The sequence below is a fragment of the Dama dama genome, chromosome 26 (assembly GCF_033118175.1).
Source record: "Dama dama isolate Ldn47 chromosome 26, ASM3311817v1, whole genome shotgun sequence".
Lineage (NCBI taxonomy): Eukaryota > Metazoa > Chordata > Mammalia > Artiodactyla > Cervidae > Dama > Dama dama.
In genome coordinates this window covers 48,955,830-48,977,583 of record NC_083706.1, presented here as the reverse complement: position 1 = coordinate 48,977,583, position 21,754 = coordinate 48,955,830, and the positions used below count along the sequence as shown (strand labels likewise).

The window sequence follows — 21,754 nt, the reverse complement described above, 5'->3', positions numbered from 1 at the left end:
ACAGTTAATTTCCCAGTTCTGGAATCCATAATTTGAATAGATAAACCCAGCAGCTGTCAGAGCCTGCATATGGCCCGCCTCCTCCTCCTCCATGGTTACCTCTATCCCATGCTCACTGCTCTCACCCCTCCCCCAGAATCTGCTGCACTGGAACCAGTTACATGGCCCGTCCCCTCCATCAAACAGCATGTTCTGGATTCCCCAATGCCAAGGGCAGGTTCTGGAGCACAACCGACTCTTCCAACACACAGAACATGGGCAAGGCTGCCCAGTGCTGCCAAGCTGAGCATAGGCTTTGGCTGCTGTGAAGGGCAAGACCAGGGTCACCCCTCTGTGCATCACCCTCCGTGATGGGGTCATCAGGGGCTGAGAGTAAGTGGGTACAGCTAAGCTGAGCTGAATGGCACTGCACCAAGGTAACTGTAAATGATAAGAAGGTCAAAAACTGCTCCTCATCTCAGGGAACATTCCCAAATTTACTCTATGAAGACACCATCATCCTGATACCAAAACCAGACAAAGAAACTATCAAAAAAAGAAAATTACAGGCCAGTATGTTTGATGAATATAGACAGAAAAATTCTCAAAAAAATATTAACAAACCAAATCCAACAGCATAAAAAAAAAAGCTCATACTCCATGACCAATTGGGATTCATCCTAGCATCACAAGAATAGTTCCACACATACAATGTGGTAACACCATATCAATAAAAGATAAAATCCACATGATCATCTCAACAGATGTGGAAAAAGCATTTGATAAAACTCAACATCTACTCATGAAAAAAACTCATCAAAGTGGGTAAAGAGGGAACCTACCTCAACATAATAAAAGCTATTTATGATAAACCCACAGTCAACATAATACTCAATGGTAAAACACAGAAAGCCTTCCTGCTAAAATTTGGAACAAGGATGCCCACTCTCACCACTTCTATTCAACAGTGGATTAGAAGTCCTAGCAACAGCAATTGGACAAGAAAAAAAAACTTCTCCAAATTGGAAAAGAAGAGGTAAAACTGTCATTGTAAAATGTCATTATACAGAGATGACATAATGTTATATATAGAAAACCCTAAGGATTGCACATAAAAACTATTAGAACTGATAAACAAATTCAGCAAGGTAGCAGGATACAAGATTAACATACAGAAATAAGTTGCATTTACTTACACTATCAATGAAATATTAGAAAGGGAAAGTTAAAAAAAAATCCCTTTTAAAATCACATCAAAAAAATAAAATACTTAGAAATAAACTTGGCCAAGGAAGTGAAAGACTGGTACACTGAGAATTATAAACATTGGTAAAGGAAACTGAAGATGATTTAAAGAAATGGAAAAATGTCCTATGGTGGTAGATTGTAAAAATGTTGTCAAAATGGCCATACTAACCAAAGCAATCTACTGGTTTAATGCTATCTCTATCAAATTACCCTTAACAATTTTCACAGAACTAGAACAAATAATCTTAAAATTTATAGAGAACCATAAAAGACCTAGAACTGCCAAAGCAATCCCGAGGAAAAAGAACAAAGCTGGAGGCATGACCCTCCCAGACTTCAGACAATACTATAAAATTAGAGTAATCAAAACAGTGTGGTATTGGCACAAAAACAGACATATGACTCAATGGAACAGAGTAAAGAGCCCACAAATAAACCCAGACACCTGCTGTCAATGACCTCTGACAAGGGAGGCAAGTATGAATATACAATGGAGAAAAGACAGTCTCCTCAGCAAGTGGTGTTGGGAAAGTGGAGAGTCGCATGTAAATCAGTGAAGTTGGAACACATCCTCACATCCTACACAAAAATAAACTCAAAATGAATTAAAATTTTAAATATAAGACATGATACCATAAATTTCCTGGAAGAGAATAGGCAAAACATTCTCTGACAAATAAATAAATAATAAATAAATAAATAAATAAAATAAAAACAGAAAAAAGAAAAAAAAAAAGGGAAACGAAAAAAAAACAAAAAACATTCTCTGACATAAATCGTAGCAATGTTTTCTTAGGTCAGTTTCCCAAGGCAATAGAAACAAAAGCAAAAATAAACAAAAGGGATCGAATCAAACTTACAAGCTTTTGCATAACAAAGGAAACTACAAACAAAATGAAAAGACAACCTATGAACTGAGAGAAAATATTTGCAAATTACCTGACTGACAAGGTCTTAATTTCCAAAATATACAAGGAGTTCATACAACTTAATAAAAAAATAAACCAATCCAAACAAAAAATGGACAGAAGATCTAAACAGACATTTCTCCAAAGAAGACATAAAAGGTCTAAGTCGCTCAGTCATGTCTGACTCTCTGCGATTCCATGGACTGTAGCCCGCCAGGCTCCTCTGTCCATGGAATTCTCCAGGCAAGAATACTGGAGTGGGTAGCCATTCCTTTCTCCAGGGGATCTTCCTGACCCAGGGATCAAACCCGGGTATCCTGCATTGTGTGCAGATTCTTTACCATCTGAGCCATAGGGAAGCCCAAAGAAGACATATAGATGGCTGACAGGCCCAGGCAAAGGTGCTCAACATTGCTAATTACTAGACAAATGAAAATCAAAACTACAATGATGTCCCACTTCACACTGGTTAGAATGGCTGGCATTAAAACATCTACAAATAATGTTGGAGAGGGTGTGGAGAAAAGGGAACCCTCCTACACTGTGGGTGGGAATGTAAATTCATATGGAGAACAGTACAGAGGTTTCTCAAAAGACTAAATATAGAGTTGCTATATGACCCAGCACAATCCCACTCTTGTGCTTATATTGGGACAAAACTATCATTCAAAAAGATACACACACCTCTATTTACAATAGCCAGGCATGCAAACAACCTAAATGCGCAACGACAGATGAATGGATAAAGATGTGGTACATATCTACAACTGAATACTATTCAGCCACAAAAAAGAATGAAATGATGTCGTGTGCAGCTACATGGATGGACCTAGAGATAATCATACTGAGTGAAGTAAATCAGAAACACAAAGACCGTACGATATCACTTTTATGTGGACTCTAAAACATGACACAAACTCATTTACAAAACAGAAACAGAGTCACAGATACAGAGAACAGACTTGTGATGGCCGAGGTGGGGAGGGGAGGCATGAGAGAGTCGGGTTGGAAGTTTGGGGTCAGCAGAGGCAAATTATAACATACAGGACAGACAAAAAAGGTCCTGCTATATAGCACGTGGAACTATATTCAACGTCTTGTGATAAACCACTAGGGAGAAGGACATGAAAAAGAATACATATATATATGCATAGCCGAATCACTTTCCTGAACAGCAGAAACTCACTCAACATTATAAATCAATTATAGTTAAAAAAAAAAAAAAAACAACCGCTCCTCACCTCTGATCCCAACGAAGACGGTCAGGCCGAAGCAGACAAAGAAGACGACGAACACCAGGACAAAGTGATGCTTGGAGAGCGTGTAGAGCCGCATGGGCGCCAGCCTGCGGGGAGAAGCCGGGGTGAGGGGCGGCGGGGTGAGGGCCTCCCCCACCACCTGGGAACCCTAGACCAGGCGACCTGGCTCACCAAACTGTCCCGATAACCTCAGTGACCATGGCCAGGCTGGGGGCCATTTGGTGTGTTCTGGGCCCAGCAGGGCATGGGAGAGGGTCCCTGCCACCCTGAGCTGCAGGCCCCCAGGCAAACCCCACCCTCATGGGGGGAGGATATATCTCGAAGTCCACTCGGGGCATGCGGACCAGGTCAGACACAGGAGGCTGACCTCCTCCACTCCCTCACCTCCAGCAGCCAGAGCCGAGCCCAGGCCAGGAGGCCCTAACTCTTCACATGGGGACTATCAGCCACCAGGATGAAGCCTGGACCGGGGCAGGGCCGGGGTGGGGGGTAGGGTGGTTCCAGGCGCCCCCAGCATCACATGTCTACCTCATCTTCCAGCCAGCCCCCGGCTTTGGGCTTCCTGTCCAGGGACCCTCTCAGGCTGACATCCCTCGCTGGCCTCACCTGTCAGGGTGAAGCTTGGCCTGGCCCTCACTGTGGGGTCTGGGTTTGAAGCGACTTGGCAAGCCACCCGCAGGTGTCTGTGATTTACGCCAACAGGAAAGCCGTCCCATCCTGAGGGTCCATCCTAACACTTGTTCCTTTAGCTCCTCTTATTCATTCCTCCTTTCTTCTTCGGTCACAAGCAAACAGTGGTGTGAAAGGTCATCATGTCTCTTTTTTTTTTAATTTATTACTTTACTTTACAATATTGTATTGGTTTTACCATACACTGATCCTCCATGGGTGTACATGTGTCCTCCATCCTGAACCCCCCCTTCCATCTCCCTCCCCATCCCATCCCTCTGGGTCATCCCAGTGCACCAGCCCTGAGCACCCTGTCTCATGCATCGAACCTGGACTGGTGATTCATTTCACATATGGTAATATACATGTTTCAATGCCATTCTCTCATAAGATCCCGCCCTTGCCCTCTCCCAGAGTCCAAAAGACTGTTCAATACATCTGTGTCTCTTTTGCTGTCTCACATACAGGGTTATCGTTACCATCTTTCTAAATTCCATATATATGTGTTAGTATACTGTATTGGTGTTTTTCTTTCTGGCTTACTTCACTCTGTATAATAGGTTCCAGTTTCATCCACCTCATTAGAACTGATTCAAGTGTATTCTTTTTAATGGCTGAGTAATATTCCATTGTGTATATGTACCACAGCTTTCTTATCCATTCATCTGCTGATGGACATCTAGGTTGCTTTCATGTCCTGGCCACTGTAAACAGTGCTGTGATGAACATTGGGGTACACGTATCGCTTTCAGATCTGGTTTCCTCAGTGTGTATGCCCAGCAGTGGGATTGCTGGGTCATATGGCAGTTCTATTTCCAGTTTTTTAAGGAATCTCCACACTGTTCTCCATAGCAGCTGTACTAGTTTGCATTCCCACCAACAGTGTAATAGGGTTCCCTTTTCTCCACACCCTCTCCAGCATTTATTGCTTGTAGACTTTTGGATAGCAGCCATTCTGACTGGTGTGAAGTGGTACCTCCTTGTGGTTTTGATTTGTATTTCTCTGATAATGAGTGATGTTGAGCATCTTTTCATGTGTTTGTTAGCCATCTGTATGTCTTCTTTGGAGAATGTCTGTTTAGTTCTTTGGCCCACTTTTTGATTGGGTCTTTTATTTTTCTGGAATTGAGGTGCAGGAGTTGCTTGTATATTTTTGAGATTAATTCTTTGTCCATAGCTTCAGTTGCTATTATTTTCTCCCATTCTGAAGGCTGTCTTTTCACCTTGCTTATAGTTTCCTTTGTTGTGCAGAAACTTTTAATTTTAATTAGGTCCCATTTGTTTATTTTTGCTTTTATTTCCAATATTTTGGGAGGTGGGTCATAGAGGATCCTTCTGTGGTTTATGTCAGAGAGTGTTTTGCCTATGTTTTCCTCTAGGAGTTTAGCAGTTCCTGGTCTTACGTTTAGATCTTTAATCCATTTTGAGTTTATTTTTGTGTATGGCAGTAGAAAGTGTTCTAGTTTCATTCTTTTACAAGTGGTTGACCCGTTTTCCCAGCATCACTTGTTAAAGAGATTGTCTTTTCTCCATTGCATATTCTTGCCTCCTTTATCAAAGATAAGGTGTCCATAGGTGCATGGATTTATCTCTGGGCTTTCTATTTTATTCCATTGATCTATATTTCTGTCTTTGTGCCAGTACCATACTGTCTTGATGACTGTGGCTTTGTAGTAGAGACTGAAGTCAGGCAGGTTGAGTCCTCCAGTTCCACTCTCCTTTCTCAAGATTGCTTTGGCTATTCGAGGTTTTTGGCATTTCCATACCAATTGTGAAATTATTTGTTCTAGTTCTCTGAAAAATACCATTGGTAGCCTGATGGCGACTGCATTGAATCTATAGATTGCTTTGCATAAGTATACTCATTTTCACTATATTGATTCTTCTGATCCATGAACACGGTATATTTCTCCATCTATTTGTGTCCTCTTTGATTTCTTTCACCAGTGTTTTATAGTTTTCTATATATAGGTCTTTTGTTTCTTTAGGTAGATATATTCGTAACTATTATATTTTTTTTTTGTTGCAATGGTGAATGGAATTGTTTCCTTAATTTCTCTTTCTGTTTTCTCATTGTTAGTGTATAGGAATGCAAGGGATTTCTGTGTGTTAATTTTATATCCTGCAACTTTACTATATTCATTGATTAGCTCTAGTAATTTTCTGGTGGAGTCTTTAGGGTTTTCTATGTAGAGGATCATGTCTTCTGCAAACAGTGAGAGTTTTACTTCTTCTTTTCCAGTCTGGATTCCTGTTATTTCCTTTCCTGTTCTGATTGCTGTGGCCAAAACTTCCAAAACTATGTTGCATCATGTCTCTTCTAGAACTCCCTACATCAGGGGCTGGCCAACTGAAGAGTCTGTGAAAGACGGGACTTAAATACTCGGGGCATGGCAGGCTCCAAGGACCCTGACCCAAAGGGGAGGCTGCCCCCCTCCCCCAGACCCTGAAGCCGGGAGAGATCAGAGCCTCTGGGGTTTTCCATTTTGCTTTGCTTACGCTGTTCTTTTTACGGCCCAACGTTTCCTGGCCTGAGGAGCTGAGGAAGCAGGAAGGAATTTCTCATGCCTTCAGGGCAGGCCAGTGATGACATACCCCCCTGGAGGAGGAGACTCAGGCTCTGAACCAGGAAAGGAGGGAAGGTTGTTTGCTCTTTATCAAGTTCACAGTTGTGAGCACACACACCCCCTCTCCCTTGCAGGCCCAAGGCCACAGCTGGCCGGGAACACATCTGGGCAGCCTCCCAGGGCAAAGGGACCTGAGTCCCTCTGATGTAGCTCTGCTGACACGAAGTCAGCACTCTCCTGCGGGGCCTCCCAGGCCTGGGCGAGTGAACTTTCAGATGGGGTGGCCAGCAAAGAAATGAAGGAACAGGTGTCTTCCCATCTGGGACTCAGGTGTGAAGGCTGAACCACAAACAACCCCGGTGGGTATGGGAAGTGAGAGCTTGTGAACTAAGTGGCCAGATCCCAACTCAACTTTGGGATCCTAAGGATAATAAGAGGCCTGAAAGCCTTACACTAATAGAGCCAGACACAAGCTCAGCGAGGAAGTCCTTGGATTTGCAGGCGGGGAAACTGAGAGATGGCAGATTCTTGCCTGAGATGCCACAGCTCTGCCCTCGGCAGTCCTGACGGTCTCCCGGGTCACATGCACCACCCCGCCCCGCCTCGTGAGAGGCCTCAGTGCACCCTGCAGAGGGAAGACTTCATCGCCGGTGCACTTGGCATTCACACACTCATGTGTGTGTGCTCAGTCACTCAGTCATGTCTGACTCTTTGCAATCCCATGGACTGCAGCCCGCCAGGCTCCTCTGTCCATGGAATTCTCCAGAGAAGAATACTGGAAGGGATTGCCATGCCCTCCTCCAGGGGATCTTCCCGACCCAGGGATCAAATTAGCATCTCTTATATCTTCTGCATTGGTAAGCGGATTTTTTACCACTAGCGCCACCTGGGAAGCCCTCCACGCTCATAACAGTGCACAAAGCTACATGGACTGGATGCTGGGGGACGTGCAGACATGCTCAGATGTTAACGCGACCGCCCCAGTGGGGACTGGAGCTCTGACAAACATGCTGGATGGTGACACGCAGGGAGCCTGGCAGAGGGTGTGCAGAAACACCCTGCACTGTCTTCACCACTCTTCTGTATGCCTGAAGTTGTTTTAAAGAATTACATAAAGTCACCCATGGCATACACACACCCCTCACCCCCGCCCGCTGCCCTCAGGGACTCTGAGGGCGCCAAGGGCCTTCCAGCAGCTCAGAATAGATGACCTCTAAGCAGAGGAAAGCAGAATAAGAAAAGTTATATTTAATGCTTGATTTTTAAAGCATACCATCAATAAGATGCATTATTGGTGATTTACTATAAAAGCACAGTTCCTCAGCAGGTGAGAAGGCTGAAGTTCCTGCAGCACACAGACCACTGTGGGTTTGCTTCCAATTTTCTCCTCGGGGACTCAGTAAAGATCTGCAGTTTCCCTTTCCACTTCAATCCAATTTATTAGCTATTTTCCTAGCTCGGCAATCAAGTCTCACCCACCCGGACAGGAAAAAAAAAAAGACACGGAGGAGGCAAAATAAGCCCCCAGGGTGAGCAAATGGCATTGCATAACCAGCCCAGCTGACCTGGGTTTGCAAGGAATGGGCTGGGCTCTGGGCCTCACGTCTCTCTGCTCCCCACTTCCCCTGCAGCAGGACCTCACCTCACACCGGAGGGATGTGACGGCTCTGGTGTCCTGGGCCAGGGGATACTGCCCAGACCAAGGACAGGCTGATGACATGCCCCCTCCACCAGCCGGCTCGCCGTGTGTCCCTGAACACTTTGAAGCAGCTCACCTAGAACCCAGAGACTCCCGACACGCCAGGGACGGCCCGCTGGCCCGCACTGCTGAACCTAGTCCAGAGAACTCCAAGACGCCACCACGAGGTGGGAGAAACACGGGGTGAGGAGTCAGGTGACCTGCCCGGACCAGGGCACCCTGAAGCCACCTAGCATCTCGGGCTCTGTGCCTCCTGGCATCCTGCCCTGACCAGGCACCCAAGGGTCCCTCTGCCCATCCCACCTTCCTGCTGAACTGCCCACATGTCCCCGCAGTCAAGTTAAAAAGCCTAAACCTGCCCACAGCCAGGCACGAACCAGTGAGCAGACGGCCCGCAGTCCTGTGACCAGGCCACCAGCAGGCAGGTCTCTGCTCAGAGGGCAGAAAGCGGTGCAGAAAAGAAGAAAACAGATGCGGCCTCAGACCCTCCTGCTCCATGGTTGCCCACCCTCTTCTGGAAATTCTCGGACCCAGATTCAGGACCCCACGCTGTGGACCCTCGGGCGCCCACCACGGATCTCCTGCTTTCTCTCTGACAGTCCTCCTGCCCCTGGGATGGTCCCCAACCTCCTGCCTGCCCTGGAACCCACTCAGGAACTATGGCTCCCAAAACATCTTGGAAGTCCTATATCACTTTACAATCAAGAGGTCTGAAATTGAACCAATGAAAAAAACTAAAATAGCATCAAGAAAAACGGCTTCTACGGCCAGTTTCCTGCCTCCCGCCTTTCTCCAGCCCCACATCCGGAAGCCCTAGGGTCACCTCACCGCCTGTCTCTCCTTCATCCTGCACCTCCGACCTGGAAGAGGTTCATGGCGCACAGCCGGCCCGGAAGAGGTTCACCCGGCACCGCCAGCCCGGAAGAGGTGATGCCTCGCTTCCTCCTGCTCCTCTCTGCTACCTGCACACCAGCCTCGCAGTCCAGGCCCTCGTCCCCTCCCACATGAGCCCCCAACAGTCTTCCCGGTGCATCTTCCTCTGTGGGTATCACAGCACCATTAACGTGCTACCCCTGCACAGAAGGCCTATGTGGCTCCCACAGCCAACTCGACTGTTTAAACTCCTTGTTATGGCTTTTGAGGGTCCCCCCAATCCTTCCCTAAATTCCTACCACCCTGCATGTATCCTACAAGAATTACTACCTCCCTTAGTTATCACAGCTGCTTTCTGAGGTAGGGACTATTAACAGTCCCATTTCACAGATGAGAACGCTCAGGCTGAGGCAGGTGACTTGCCCTGGATCTCAACGCAGAAAGAGAAAGTCAAAGTCGCTCAGTCGTGTCCAACTCTTTGCAACCCCATGGAATTCCCCAGGCCAGAATACTGGAGTGGGCAGCCTTTCCCTTCTCCAGGGGATCTTCCCAAGCCTGGGATCGAACTCAGGTCTCCTGCATTGCAGGCAGATTCTTTACCAAGCAGAGGCAGAGTTCAAACACAAGCGTCAGACTCCAGGATTTAGGGCTTAAGTTCTATAAAGCTTCCCAATGCGGTCAAGCCAGACGCCAGACGAGCCCATTCATGTACTGCTCTCCCGATCTGAAATGCTCTCTTTTCTCCCTGCTATCCGAATCTGACCCAGCATTCATGGTTCACCTCTGTGTCCCACCTTCTCCATGAAGCTTTCTCCTGCTTCTCCATCGCTCGCAGCTGCCCAGGCTATTAAACCACTACAGCACATGTGGTCAGCACTACAGGCCTGAGGGCCTGAAGATAAAGCATCAATCGACTGCAGAGACATCAGACAGACACACGGTTTGCACTCAGAAAACATCTGATCAACTCAACTTTTATTAGTTTGCTCCAAAATGTTCATGTGGTTCCCTCCATTTGGTGGTGAGAGGGTCGGGAGCAGGGAACCGGCTCCTGTTTCCCCATGAACCCTGGCCAGGTCAAGTGCAGCCACAGATGAAGTCTTCTACCTCGATAAGCAGGGCAGGAAGACTTCCTACAAAACCCTGCTGGCTCCCGACCATGTCTCTCTTTTTCTTCTCTTGAAGGGACCCATACGTCAGTCTTCCTCTCTGGGTCCGTGTATCTTTACACACTCAGGCATCTAACACACACACACACACACACACACACTCTTTCTCTCAAAAATCCTGGCCTCTATGGAGCCCCTCCACCCTTGGAAGACCTTTCCAATGTGATGGAACAGACTGTCACCTTAGCACCAGCTTGGACTGTCTGGGTCCCTTCTAAATTAAATCTCAGTTTCACGGGTGATTTACGATATCACAGACATATTTCCTAGAGAACCTACAAATCCCTTTCTTGGAAAGCCAAGACCCAAAATTGCAGCTTTAATCCACATCATGGTGAGCCCTGCCTCCCCTCCACCATGCGTATTCATCACATTTCCAAGGAAGGGGTGTTTGTGGAGACCTCCATTCCCAGGAGGAAGAAATGGCGGGACACCCGTCCTGCAGGGCTCTCCCGGGCAAGCACCCTCTTTACCTGACTGGGGCCCCTGGAAGCGGCTCCCGCCCCTCCTCTCAGCTCTGACTCCCCAGGTGAGGGCAGCCTGCTTCAGGGGCTAGCGCGCACGGTCCTGTCTCAGCCCTGCCGGACCTGGCCGAGCGCGGAAGGAACGCCTTCGCCGCGTCTCCACGCCGAGGTTGCGTGGGCGTCTCGGGGGTGCTGTGCTGAGAGCCGGACCCTGGCCTCCCATGGAGGCCCTGCAGTCTCCCCGCCTCGGGAACGGGCAGCTCCAACCGGGCTGCTGAGGCCAGAAACCTCTGGAGTCTCCTCCTCGCTCCCCACCATTGACGTGTCCACAAAACCCTCAAGATACACGAGACCGGGCCCTTCTCACTGGGCGGGCTGAGCCTCTGCCAGCTTCCCAGGACGGCGCGGCCCCAGTCATTCTGCGAGCCGCCCGCAGCGCCCCCCGCCCCCAGCTCTGCTCCCCCCATCCCCTCCCGTGGGAAGTCCTCCCTCAACTCCCCTGCCGCTCATGGTGACAGCCAGGCACGTCATGACTCTCGCGGCGCACGCGTGTGACACGCCTGGGGGCGTGTCTGCTGGGACCCACGGCCGCAGGAGGAAGGCATCTTCTTCAGGGTGGGGTGGAAGCCATACCTACTGTCTTTGCAGGAACATCCTGTGCCCGCCTCCCACCCTGGTCCCCTGACGGCGAAACGAGCGCCCCCAGAACAGAGGCTCAAAATGTCAGACGCTCCCCTGTCCAGCCTCCCTCTCTGCTGGCCCGCTGCCTGCCTTCAGGGCCCGTGACTGAGGGGAGGCACTGCCTGTCACCACCCCACGTACGAGGGTGGCTGCCGCCCACAGTTTAGGATGCGGGAACAGAAGGATGGAGACTCCCCCCGCCCCCGCCCCGGCCCCCTGAGCCATCAGATTAGCCCTGGACGTTCCCACCTCAAATTCCAGACACACACACCCCCCCCATGTTGTGTCAGCCACTTTTCATGAGATATTCTATTGGAATCAAAAGCTTCCCACTGATACCCACACCCTAAAAACAAACCAAAACGAAAAGCAAAACTTCAAGGCAGTCATGGAGACGTGGAAACCTCCCAGTTCAAGGCACCTGGGCGGCCCTTTCCGTGAGACGGTGCCCGGCCGTCCCCGGCGCCGAGGCACCGCCCCTGCACTGCCGTCGAGGATGACGTCCGGCCCCTCCCTCCAGCCCCCACCCTCCCAGACCCGCTGAGGTCCTGGCTCCCGGGAGGCCCCCCCTCTCCACTGGCTGCTCTGAGGAAGCAACCGTCTCCCCCTGCAGGACGGGGAGGGGGGGACACACGCCTGTCCCCGGATTTCCCCGTGGGTGACAGCCGTCTGCAGACCCCCCAAAACACCCCCGCTGCCCTCAGGGTGCCCACTACTGTGCCTCACAGATGCCAGGTGTTTCCCTGGCTTCCCCCAGGTTCTCATTATTTTCCCTGCTATCTTAATTATCAACGTGTAACTTCTTTCTCTAACGCTTTGGTGGCTCTGACCTTTGCCCTCGGTGTCAGCGAACTGGCCAAGGCAGTTCCCAGCCAGGGCCTGCCCCGGGGCACCCTCGGCCAGCGGACAAGCCCGGCCCCGGTCAGGGCCGCCGGGCACTTCTGAGCGGCCGCCGGCCAAGGCTCCTTTGCCCACTAAGCACTTCTCCTTCCCACGCAGGCCTCATAAGAGTTAATAAAACAGCACTAGAAAGAAATCTCGGGGGAGGCGAGCACTCAATGAGCCTCTTTATCGGCTAGGGCAGAGGGCCAGGCGGTGGACAACACCTGAGTGAGCGCAGAAAACGCTTCAGGGTGCGTCTCTCAGCATTGCGGAGAGGGGGTGGGGGGGAGGGAGCACCGCAGCTTCTGCGGGGACAAGGGCCCCCCAGGGTGACCTGCACGCAGCGGGGAGAAACAGCCCCAGAAGCTGCAGGGGCTCAGAGTCACATTTTCTCCGCGTGAGAGCCAAAGTCAGCCCTGATGTGCATTCAGCCTGCAGACTTCTGTCCCAGAAGATGCCATCACAGAACCTGTCCAGCTCTGACGCATCTCTGTGACACCAGAGAATTCCCTGTCTGCTCGGCTCGTCGAGTCACGGTACAGCAGATAAATAAAGACTAAAGCTGCTTCAGGATGACAAATAATGCTATTTGCTCACCATATACCCAGGTTTCCCATGTAGAATTAGAAATGTAGAATCTGGGCAGTGGAAAGGGATGTTCCATCTCTCGGCCAGTTCTCATGTTTCAGTTAAGATTTTATTTTTCTCACAATCTGTATTAAAAAGTGGTCTCATCTCCCAGGGCCCAAAGGGCCAGCCTGGTGCCTGTCAGGCTGGGTTCAAATCCTGGCTTCCCCACTCCCTAGGCAGTCGCTGGGTGGGCAACCAGGTAACCTCCAGGGGCATCAGTGTCCTCGTCCGAAAATCAGAGGCGGGCAGAATACCACCCACAGGGAGGGAGACAAAAGTGAAACTCTCAGAAGAGTGTGGTAAGCACAGAGGAGGGACTCAACTGCGTTGGTTATGAATAGGAATGGTTGGGCTTCTGCCCTACCCTCTACTTTTTCTTAAAAAAAAAAACAAAAACAAAAAAAACCCTCAGGTTTCATCCTTCTGATATCACAGAAGATTGACTGTGTAACTGCCCCTCCTCTGGATCAGAGAGTGCCCCACCCCGCCCCGCCAACTGCAGGAAAGGCATGAGGTGTATTCCCTAAGCACCTACCTGGTACCTGGCCAGGTGTCCCCCTGTGAGGTATTATCAGCCCCATTTACAGATGGCAGAGCGGAGGCTGGGGAGAGTATATACCCACCAAGGTCCCAGTCAGCAAGACACGGAGGTGGGGTTTGAACCCACACGGTCAGAAGCAGAAAGGAGACCCACCACTCTATGGCAGCCTCACCAAACTCTCCATTTTAAATGACCCACCATTTAATGGGGTTGGAGAAGGAGAATAAGAATTCTGAAATTTCTTTTTTTAATGTTTTTATTTATTTATTTGGCTGTGCCAGCTCTTAGTTGGCAGATGCGAACTCTTGGTCACGGCTTCTGGAATCTAGTTCCCTGACCCAGGCCCCCTGCACTGGGGGAAGAGAGTCCCAGTCACTGGACCGCCAGGGAAGCCCCAAGAATTCTGAAATTTCAATCAGCCAACTTGATACATCACAAAAACATTATCCTTATTCCAAAAGGCCATTAGGCAGATATTCAAGGCCCAACAAAGTCAAAATGTATTCTGATGAATGATGTTCCAAGCTGCTCAAGGAGCCACGAATTCACGTGTATCCTTGCTTGCCAGGCCCAGGGACACACACCCAGGAGCGTGTTGGTCAGGTCATCGAATACCCTTCCCACGGCAAACAGAGCAAGGAAGCAGCCCCCAGTCCAGGGGTTAAGAGCTCAGGCTCTGCAGGCTGGAAGGCCCGTGCCCCACCGACCAGCAGGGCAATCTGGGGAGAACCACGTCACCTCCCGGAGCCTCTAATTCCTGAACTGTAAAATTCAGGAAACCGAGGGACCCTGCTGCCGTGGGCTGCTGTGATAACGAGGTGAGTTACGATGGGGAACCTTGCGAATGCTCCATCAGGGCCAGCTGTGACTGAAGCTGGGTGCATGAGCCCCAAGACCGTGGGCCCTGGGGCCCGCTCTCGGGCTTTCGTCCTCGGTGACCTGGAGAAAACCGCCTGGACTTCCCTGCTGCGCCTCCGTTTCCTCATCTGGAAAACTGGGATAAGAGAAACCTCTTAAGAGGAAGGGAGGCGATGAGGGTTACGTGGAGTGACAAATACAAAATGCCACATAGGCACCTGACACACGGTAAACACTCCGTCATCCTTCGCTAGTTCTAGAGATCCTTCCGGTTCAGAAAGGAGCCTGTCCTAAGTAAGGGATGCAAATCTAAATAGCTCTACAGCTGAACGAACAGGACACTCACCAGGTCTGCTGTCCCTAGGGCCCCAGGACCCTCAGAAGACCTGGGACACAGCCACCACCGCAGGGCTTCCCCTGTACCACCCGCTTGCTGCTGCAGGAGCCTGAATAACACATTTTTTTTTCCTACGCTTAAATGCACCCAGGCGGAAGGAGACTTGCAAAATACACTCTTCAAAAACTGGCCATAAATGCCAATCGAGACACACACACGAGGCGACCTGATGGAAACCGTCAGAGAAAACGCCTGCGTCAGAGCAAAGCAACAAATGAACCTGAGAAATCTCAGCCACTTGGGACCTTGCAGCTCAAACAGGTATTCCTGTTAGTCACTTTTAGCAATAAACTGAGACACGCCCTCCCCTGTCCCCCACTTAACTCCCAGCACCTCTCACGTCCCCAGTACTACCAGAAAAGGAATGTGCTTGCAGGAAACTTAAGCATAAAGCTTTTAGAACTGGGAACTCTCTTTTTTCTGACTGGTTCTGATGGCAACCTCTCCTGACCTTTTAAAAAGAACAGGCTGGGCCGCCCCTGAGCAGAGCAGTCAGGGCAACAGCCCCGCAGGAATCCCCCCAGCCAGGAAGCCTGCTCCGGCAGCTGCCCTGTTCGCTCCCAGTCTCCCCCAGCCCGCTCTTGCTCCCGGCTTCTCCTCCTGCGCCTGTCACTTTTCACCTTTGGTGCCATGGGTTCCTCGTCACATGTACCAACACGAGCACTTTGACCCCACCAGGCACTGGAGTCCTGTATGTGCTTTAGACTTCCAGGCTTTTTTGGAGGATAGGATTTTTTTTTTTTTTTTTTTTGCAAGTTGCTTTATTTACAATGCCAAGTTTAAAAGTCACTAAACTAAAATTAACTGGACAATAAACTAGGCAGAAATTGCTTTACAAAAAGGGAAAGCCCAAAATGCCACTTTCCATAGGGAACCCACAGTTCAATTTTATTCAGAGCAAAGAAAAGAAACTTTTGATCATACTAGAAGAAACTGGGCCGTAAGTTTGGGAACTGTACTGAAACTATATGTGCAATGAGGACAACATTCTGCTAATACAATTGACTTGCTGCTGCATTTGTTGCCTGTTTTTCTAATATTAACAATTATAAGCAAAGCAGTGCAACTAGCATTTGAAATAATCCTTACAGTGTTACAGTGTCAGACACAAAATTTTACTTCTCCTCACACCACTGGTTCTCTTTGCGTACGTGGGCTTCCTCTTCTTCAGTAAAATCATTTTTGATATTGAATGTCTTTCGAATCTCCTCAGGAGTTTTCCCCTTGATCATATTAGCAACAGTCTTGCAGGTAACATCAAGCAAACCTTTAATGTCTAAGTAGTTTGCTGCCAATATAAGCTCAAAAAGTGTCCCTTGGTCAGCTTTCAGGAGTTCTTGATCCCAAACAGGTATATGATCTGGTCGTTTTTCTTTGTTTTCACATCCTCAGGAGGAGGAGGGTCATCCTTGTGGTGGGTGCACCACTGAATGACCTTTTTTAATATTGCTGCATTAACATTTGGCAAGGGGACTGGATCATCATCTCCTTCATCACCCATTCCCAAATCTTCCAACGTAGTCTTGATGGTCATAGACTGTTTTGCAATTTCGACATCAACTTCGGATATCTTTCCATCAGAACTCTGCAACTTAATGGAAGGCATGGTGTTAGGTCTCAAGGAGATGGTGGGCCAGAGGCTGAAGTGAGCAGGGCGTCGTCGTCAAATAGCAAAACTCAAAGGCGGAGAACGAGGCCAATACAGCCAGAGGGTAGGATTTTTATTTGTTGCCAAAGACTTTTTCTCACTTTCAGGTCTGCGCCGTTCTGAGCGTTGGACGATGGTGGCCAGCTGACCTCTGTATGAGCAATCCTGGGCCCCCTGCTCGACAGGACAGCATCTGGTGGCCGACACTCCGCAGGGGAGCGACTCTAAGCCTCGGGCTGCTGCACTGTGTGGGCCCAGGGAGATTCAGTACGTGAGGACCTCAGCATGCCACTTGTCACTCGGCCACAGGGTCACAATTTCACAGTGTTCCCAGAAGTGCTGTTCACATAACTAGACTTGCCTGGTGGCTCAGATGGAAAAGAATCTGCCTGCAGTGCAGGACAGGTGGGTTTGATCCCTGGGTCAGGATGATCCCCTGGAGGAAGAAATGGTAACCCACTCCAATATTCTTGCCTGGGAAATCCCATGGACAGAGGAGCCTGGCGGGCTACAGTCCAAGGGGTCGCAGAGTTGGACAGGACTGAGCAGCTAACACTTTCCCTTTTCACTTCACAAATGAATGTTGCCCCCAGAGTTGGGCAGAGGCAGTACTGGTAGCCTAGCTCCCTCTGGGGTTTAATTAAAAGGAGAACTTTCAAACACCCATCTGGGACTAATATTGTATGCAAGTCAGGTTTCCCGTGTTGAGCTAAAGTGATCAGGTCAGAAACTTCTACACAAGCAAGAGGAAAAACCTATCCTTGCAACACATGTGTTTGCATTCAGGCAACACGCCCAGATCCTGCGTCTCTATGTCCACAGAGAAATGAGCAGAAGTGCACTGCAAGCCTTTCAGCCTCTAAAACCTCAAACACACAGAGACGCTCTCACAGTCCCCTCTCAGGGCAGCCTTCGATTGTGGGGACCTGCCCTCCAAACCTCCCATCACAGACGCCGGGACCCCCTTCTCGCCACCATTTGCGACTCAAGTGCTAAAACTTCTAATTCTCTCTCCTTCTTTTCCAGATGTCCCCTGAGGAACACCCAGATGACTGTGGCGTCAACTGCAAGCTTCAGGGACGGCGTCTGTGAGGCCATGAACAGGTTTTTTTACTCATTAAAACCCCTTCACTTCACAGAAGTAATAAGCCTGAAGTCAGCAGACTGTAAAACTCGTAAGCCTTGTGTCCCCCACATCTAAAGAGGCTTGCATAGAGCTCCCAACGTGGCAACATCATCAAAGAGCCCACGGAGCCCCCGCCCTCTACCTGGCGCTTGGACAGAAAGCAGGCATGAACAGGGCCTCGGCCCAGGGCAGGGGCCGCCTTTGCAGCGGGAAGGCCGGGCAGGGGCTCCAGTGGGGGGAAAAGGCACTTCTCAGCAATCTGCATGGCGCTGCCCTGGGGAAAGACGGGGGCACCCGGCTCCCCGGGGCGAGCAGGGCCTTCCTGCGCTGCGCTCGGGCCGAGTCCCGCCCTGGAACCCTGACCCCGTCTCCGACGCCAACTCCACCCGGGCCGGCGGGTCCGTGGAGCAGCCCCTGCGCCGACTGCCCCGCACGAAGCGCGGGCGGCGCGCCCTCCCCGGGCCCGCGGGCTCCACGTGGGCGGGGGTCCCGCGGCCGGCCTCCTGGAACCGGACAGAGGAGCCCCAACTCCGGGCCCGGGGGCCCCAGGGACTCCCCGCCCCGCAACCCCGCACCCCTCGCCCGGGCCGGCACTCACGGTTCCATCGCGGCGGCGCGGCCCTCGGCGCCGGGCGGGCTCGGGGCGCTCACTGCGGCCGCGGCAGCCGGAGCCGGAGGCACAGCGGCCCGGGGTGCGCCGGCTCCCGGAGACTCGCCGGAGCGCGACGCGCGGCCCGGTCACGTGCGCGGAAGCGGCTCGCCGGGGGGAGGGGCCGCGCCGGGGGAGGGGAGAGGGTTGCAGGGCTGGGGAAGGGACAGGGGCCCGGGAAGGGGGCGCGCGCCGGTGGAGGGGTGGGCAGCCCCGGCAGGCCTTGCTTCCAGGCCGCTGGGGAGGGCCCCCGCGGCGCGACCACCTCCCCTGAGCCCCTCGAGCGCCGGGGCCGGTGGGTAGGGTAGGGGGGTGGAGGGGGGATGTCAGACAAGGGTTCACAATAGAATGAATGAAGGACTTGACTCATTCCTTGCGCCCAGCGGAGGGGACAGCACCTTAGTTCAGCCACCCTTTGCTTCCAGAGCGTCTTCATCTCGGCATCAGAATGGCCGTGGGAGTCCAGGCATGCCCTGGTTGTCTGAAAGGTGTCTGCATAGACACCCATGCCTGCGTGGTAAGTCGCTTCAGTCGTGTCCGACTCTTTGTACCCCGCGGACTGTAACCTGCTGGGCTCCTCTGTCCATGGGGATTCTCCAGGCAGGAATCCTGGAGTGGGTTGCCATGCCCTCCCCCATAGGTGTCTGCATTTTTCTGGTGAGGGGGTCTGTAACCTTCCATTTTCACAAAGAGGTTTGTGACCCCAGAGACATTAAAAACTGGGGCAAACCTCTGACACGCCCAAGTGATGAGGACAGGGGAGCTTTTCTGGTAGCTTCTCCCACAAACCTTTTCTGAACTATAGAGCGTGCAGGTTTTCTGTCCAAGTACAAGCACTGTCTCTCAGGAGGGATGTGTGTGTGCCCACCTCCCACAGAGCTGACAGCGTGACCCTGCAGGTCGTGGTTCTGCTAAGCGCCGGGACAGGAGCAAGTGTTCAGAAACATCGCAGTCCAAGTTGTTTCTACAGGGTGTGGAGACATGAGCTGACCAAAAGCACTTTCTAGAGTTAGCATCTTGCCCCTCGTTCCTAAAGTTCTGAAATCCAGAACAGATGAAGATATTTCCAGACCCTCTTTGGAGCACTGGTTGCAATGTCCCCTATCCCCTGAAGGCCCTGAAATGTTGCTGGCGGCCTATTTAAAGTCAGTCTGAAGGAGGGAAAATGAAAGACTCCGGCCGCCTTTCTTGTGCGTTTCTCATTTGCTCACTAAGGCTGCCAACTGGCTTGAAGATGCCAACATGAACATCCAGTCCCTGCCCTCAGCAAACTTAGAGGCAGAGGTATTAACAGTTACCAAAAAAGTGTGACGAGCACGGATTTGCTCGGTGGCACTGAGGAAGGGGGGACCTACAGTCAGCCGGATGGGGGTGGGGTGGGAGAGAATGCATGGTGTCCGGGCTCATGGGGTGGAGTGGAGGTTAGAAAGTTGGTGTGGGGTTGGGGGGGGGAGTGTGGCAGGGACGGGGTTACCAGGCAAAGCAACAGCCTCAATCCTGGGTAATTATGACAAGAAATTCCATTCACACTCTGAATCTGAAACTGCGATTCCTAAAAGAATAACAAAAGACTATTTCTCGAATTCTTTTCATACAGTCTCAGAGGGACAGGGTTCTTCCTGATAAGACCAGGAAATGTAAACGCCAATACCTGCAGGGACAGGTGGGTAGCAGCATCTAAAGGGGGCAGCTGCCACTCAGCGCTTTGAAAAGAGTTTGACTTCAATGAGCGTTTTCAGGTGACGGCCTTCCGATTCCAAAACGTGGCAAACTTGTTCAAAAACAATATTTGAATCTCTGAGGATGAAACCAAACACACTGGTGGCTGCATTTGCCCAGAGGCAGCTGGCTTTGAGCTCTCAGTTGCAGCCAGGCTTATCGGGTATAGAAATGCCTGCTCGGAGGACTGGGCCAGCAAGCTCGTCTCCCTGAGACATCCCCATAGACCCCTTGCTCTCTTCCGATGACTCCAGGTATTAAAAGAGTTGACATCTTTGAGGCCCACACTGCCTCCTGATAACTGCTCCAGGAAGTGGTCCTCCCTTGAGCTGTGGCCCTGCGTCACTTCCATCCCTCTTATCCTCACTCGTCTGTTCTTCCAACCTTGACTGAGCACTCAGGGTGGGCCGGGCATGCTTCTCTGCTCTGGAAACACAAGGCAGAATCCACGGGCAAGTCCTCGACTCCTGGGACTAACATTCTAGTGGGACACAGTCAGTGGAACAAACAACAACCAATCACATCATTAGCACTGTGGTGGGAGAGGAAACGGAAGGGTGCCGTGATGCTGTCTGTGACCAAGTGAGAGGGACGTCCGTGTGCTGGGGTTTGGAGGAAGCTGGTCTGATGCTCAGCCTTCCCTCACCTCCCTCCACGTCCTCCTCCAGGTCCCCCTCCTCCAAGTGTGCTGCTGTTGGGTACCTCCCTCGTTAAGCTCAGAATGAACATGCTGCGGGTGAGTCTGTGGCAGCCTAAGAGTGAGTGCGTGGGCAGCTTCCACCCCTTGGATCTATTACTCCATCCTCAGGCTGCCCCCTCCGCTTTCCGCTCAGGTTCATGCTCTCCCATGAGAATAACCAGCAATTGCTGAGCACCTGCAAAGCCTAAGGCCTGTAAATTCCCTTAACAGCTTGATGAGTTACCAGTGGTCATCGTCCTCATTTATAGACAGGAAACAGGCCAGGAGAGGTGAAGTGCTTTTTCTCAGGAACTATTTGACCTGACCCCAGCGTGGGACCTCCAGTGCTGGCGTCTCATGCATTATTGAATGTGACAGGGATGCAGCATGACCAGCTGAGGCCGGATGCAAATGGGCCACCAGCTAGAGTCTCTCTAACCACAGAGATACTCTGATGCAAATGAGCCCCCAGCTGGAGTCTCTCTAACCACAAAGACAGCCCACATTTGTCAACTCTGTTCTTATTTTAAAACCTTCTAAGATCCAGTTATATCATGTCCACAGTATTCCCCAATAATCCTATTTAATTGGGAAATTTCACCCATGGGTAAATGAGCATGTACGTATTTGAAACCCTGCTCTGCTATGCTCAGTAGCTTCAGTGGTGTCCGACTCTTTGAGACCCTATGGACTGTAGCCCGCCAGGCTCCTCTGTCTGTGGGATTCTCCAGGGAAGGATACTAGAGTAGGTTGTCATTTTCATCTCCAGGGAATCTTCTGGACCCAGAGACCAAGCCTGTTTCTCTTAGGTTCTTCACCACTAGGGCCACCAGGGAAGCTCATTTGACACCCTGCCTTGCTGATCCTGGGTCAGGAAGATCCTCTGGAGAAGGGAATGGCAGTCCACTCAAGTATTCTTGCCTGGAGAATCCCATGGACTGAGGAGCCTGGCAGGCTACAGTCTGTGGAATCGCAGAGTCGGACACAACTGAGTGACTAACACTGCTACTAATACTACTTGCTTCAGAAAGGATCTCGGTGTCAAGAATAAGATTGGTCTGATACCACTTATTCTTAAAAAAAAATCCTACTCATACCTGATGTTCATT

The 21,754-nt window shown here is 50.8% G+C and overlaps 1 protein-coding gene and 1 pseudogene across 3 annotated transcripts in view; both read right to left on the bottom strand.

Moving 5' to 3' along the window:
- TMEM181 (transmembrane protein 181) overlaps window positions 1-21,754 on the bottom strand; it is a 63,999-nt gene that overhangs the window by 28,479 nt on the left and 13,766 nt on the right. For 2 of the 3 annotated variants that reach the window (XM_061130401.1, XM_061130403.1), the window contains exon 2: window positions 3,377-3,480. In XM_061130401.1, the coding sequence (XP_060986384.1) occupies window positions 3,377-3,480 (104 nt within the window). Of the gene's footprint in view, window positions 1-3,376; window positions 3,481-18,196; window positions 18,299-21,754 lie in introns of those variants that run through there. The other variant, XM_061130402.1, reaches the window with a different exon arrangement.
- Window positions 15,639-16,859, bottom strand: LOC133047255 (S-phase kinase-associated protein 1-like; annotated as a pseudogene).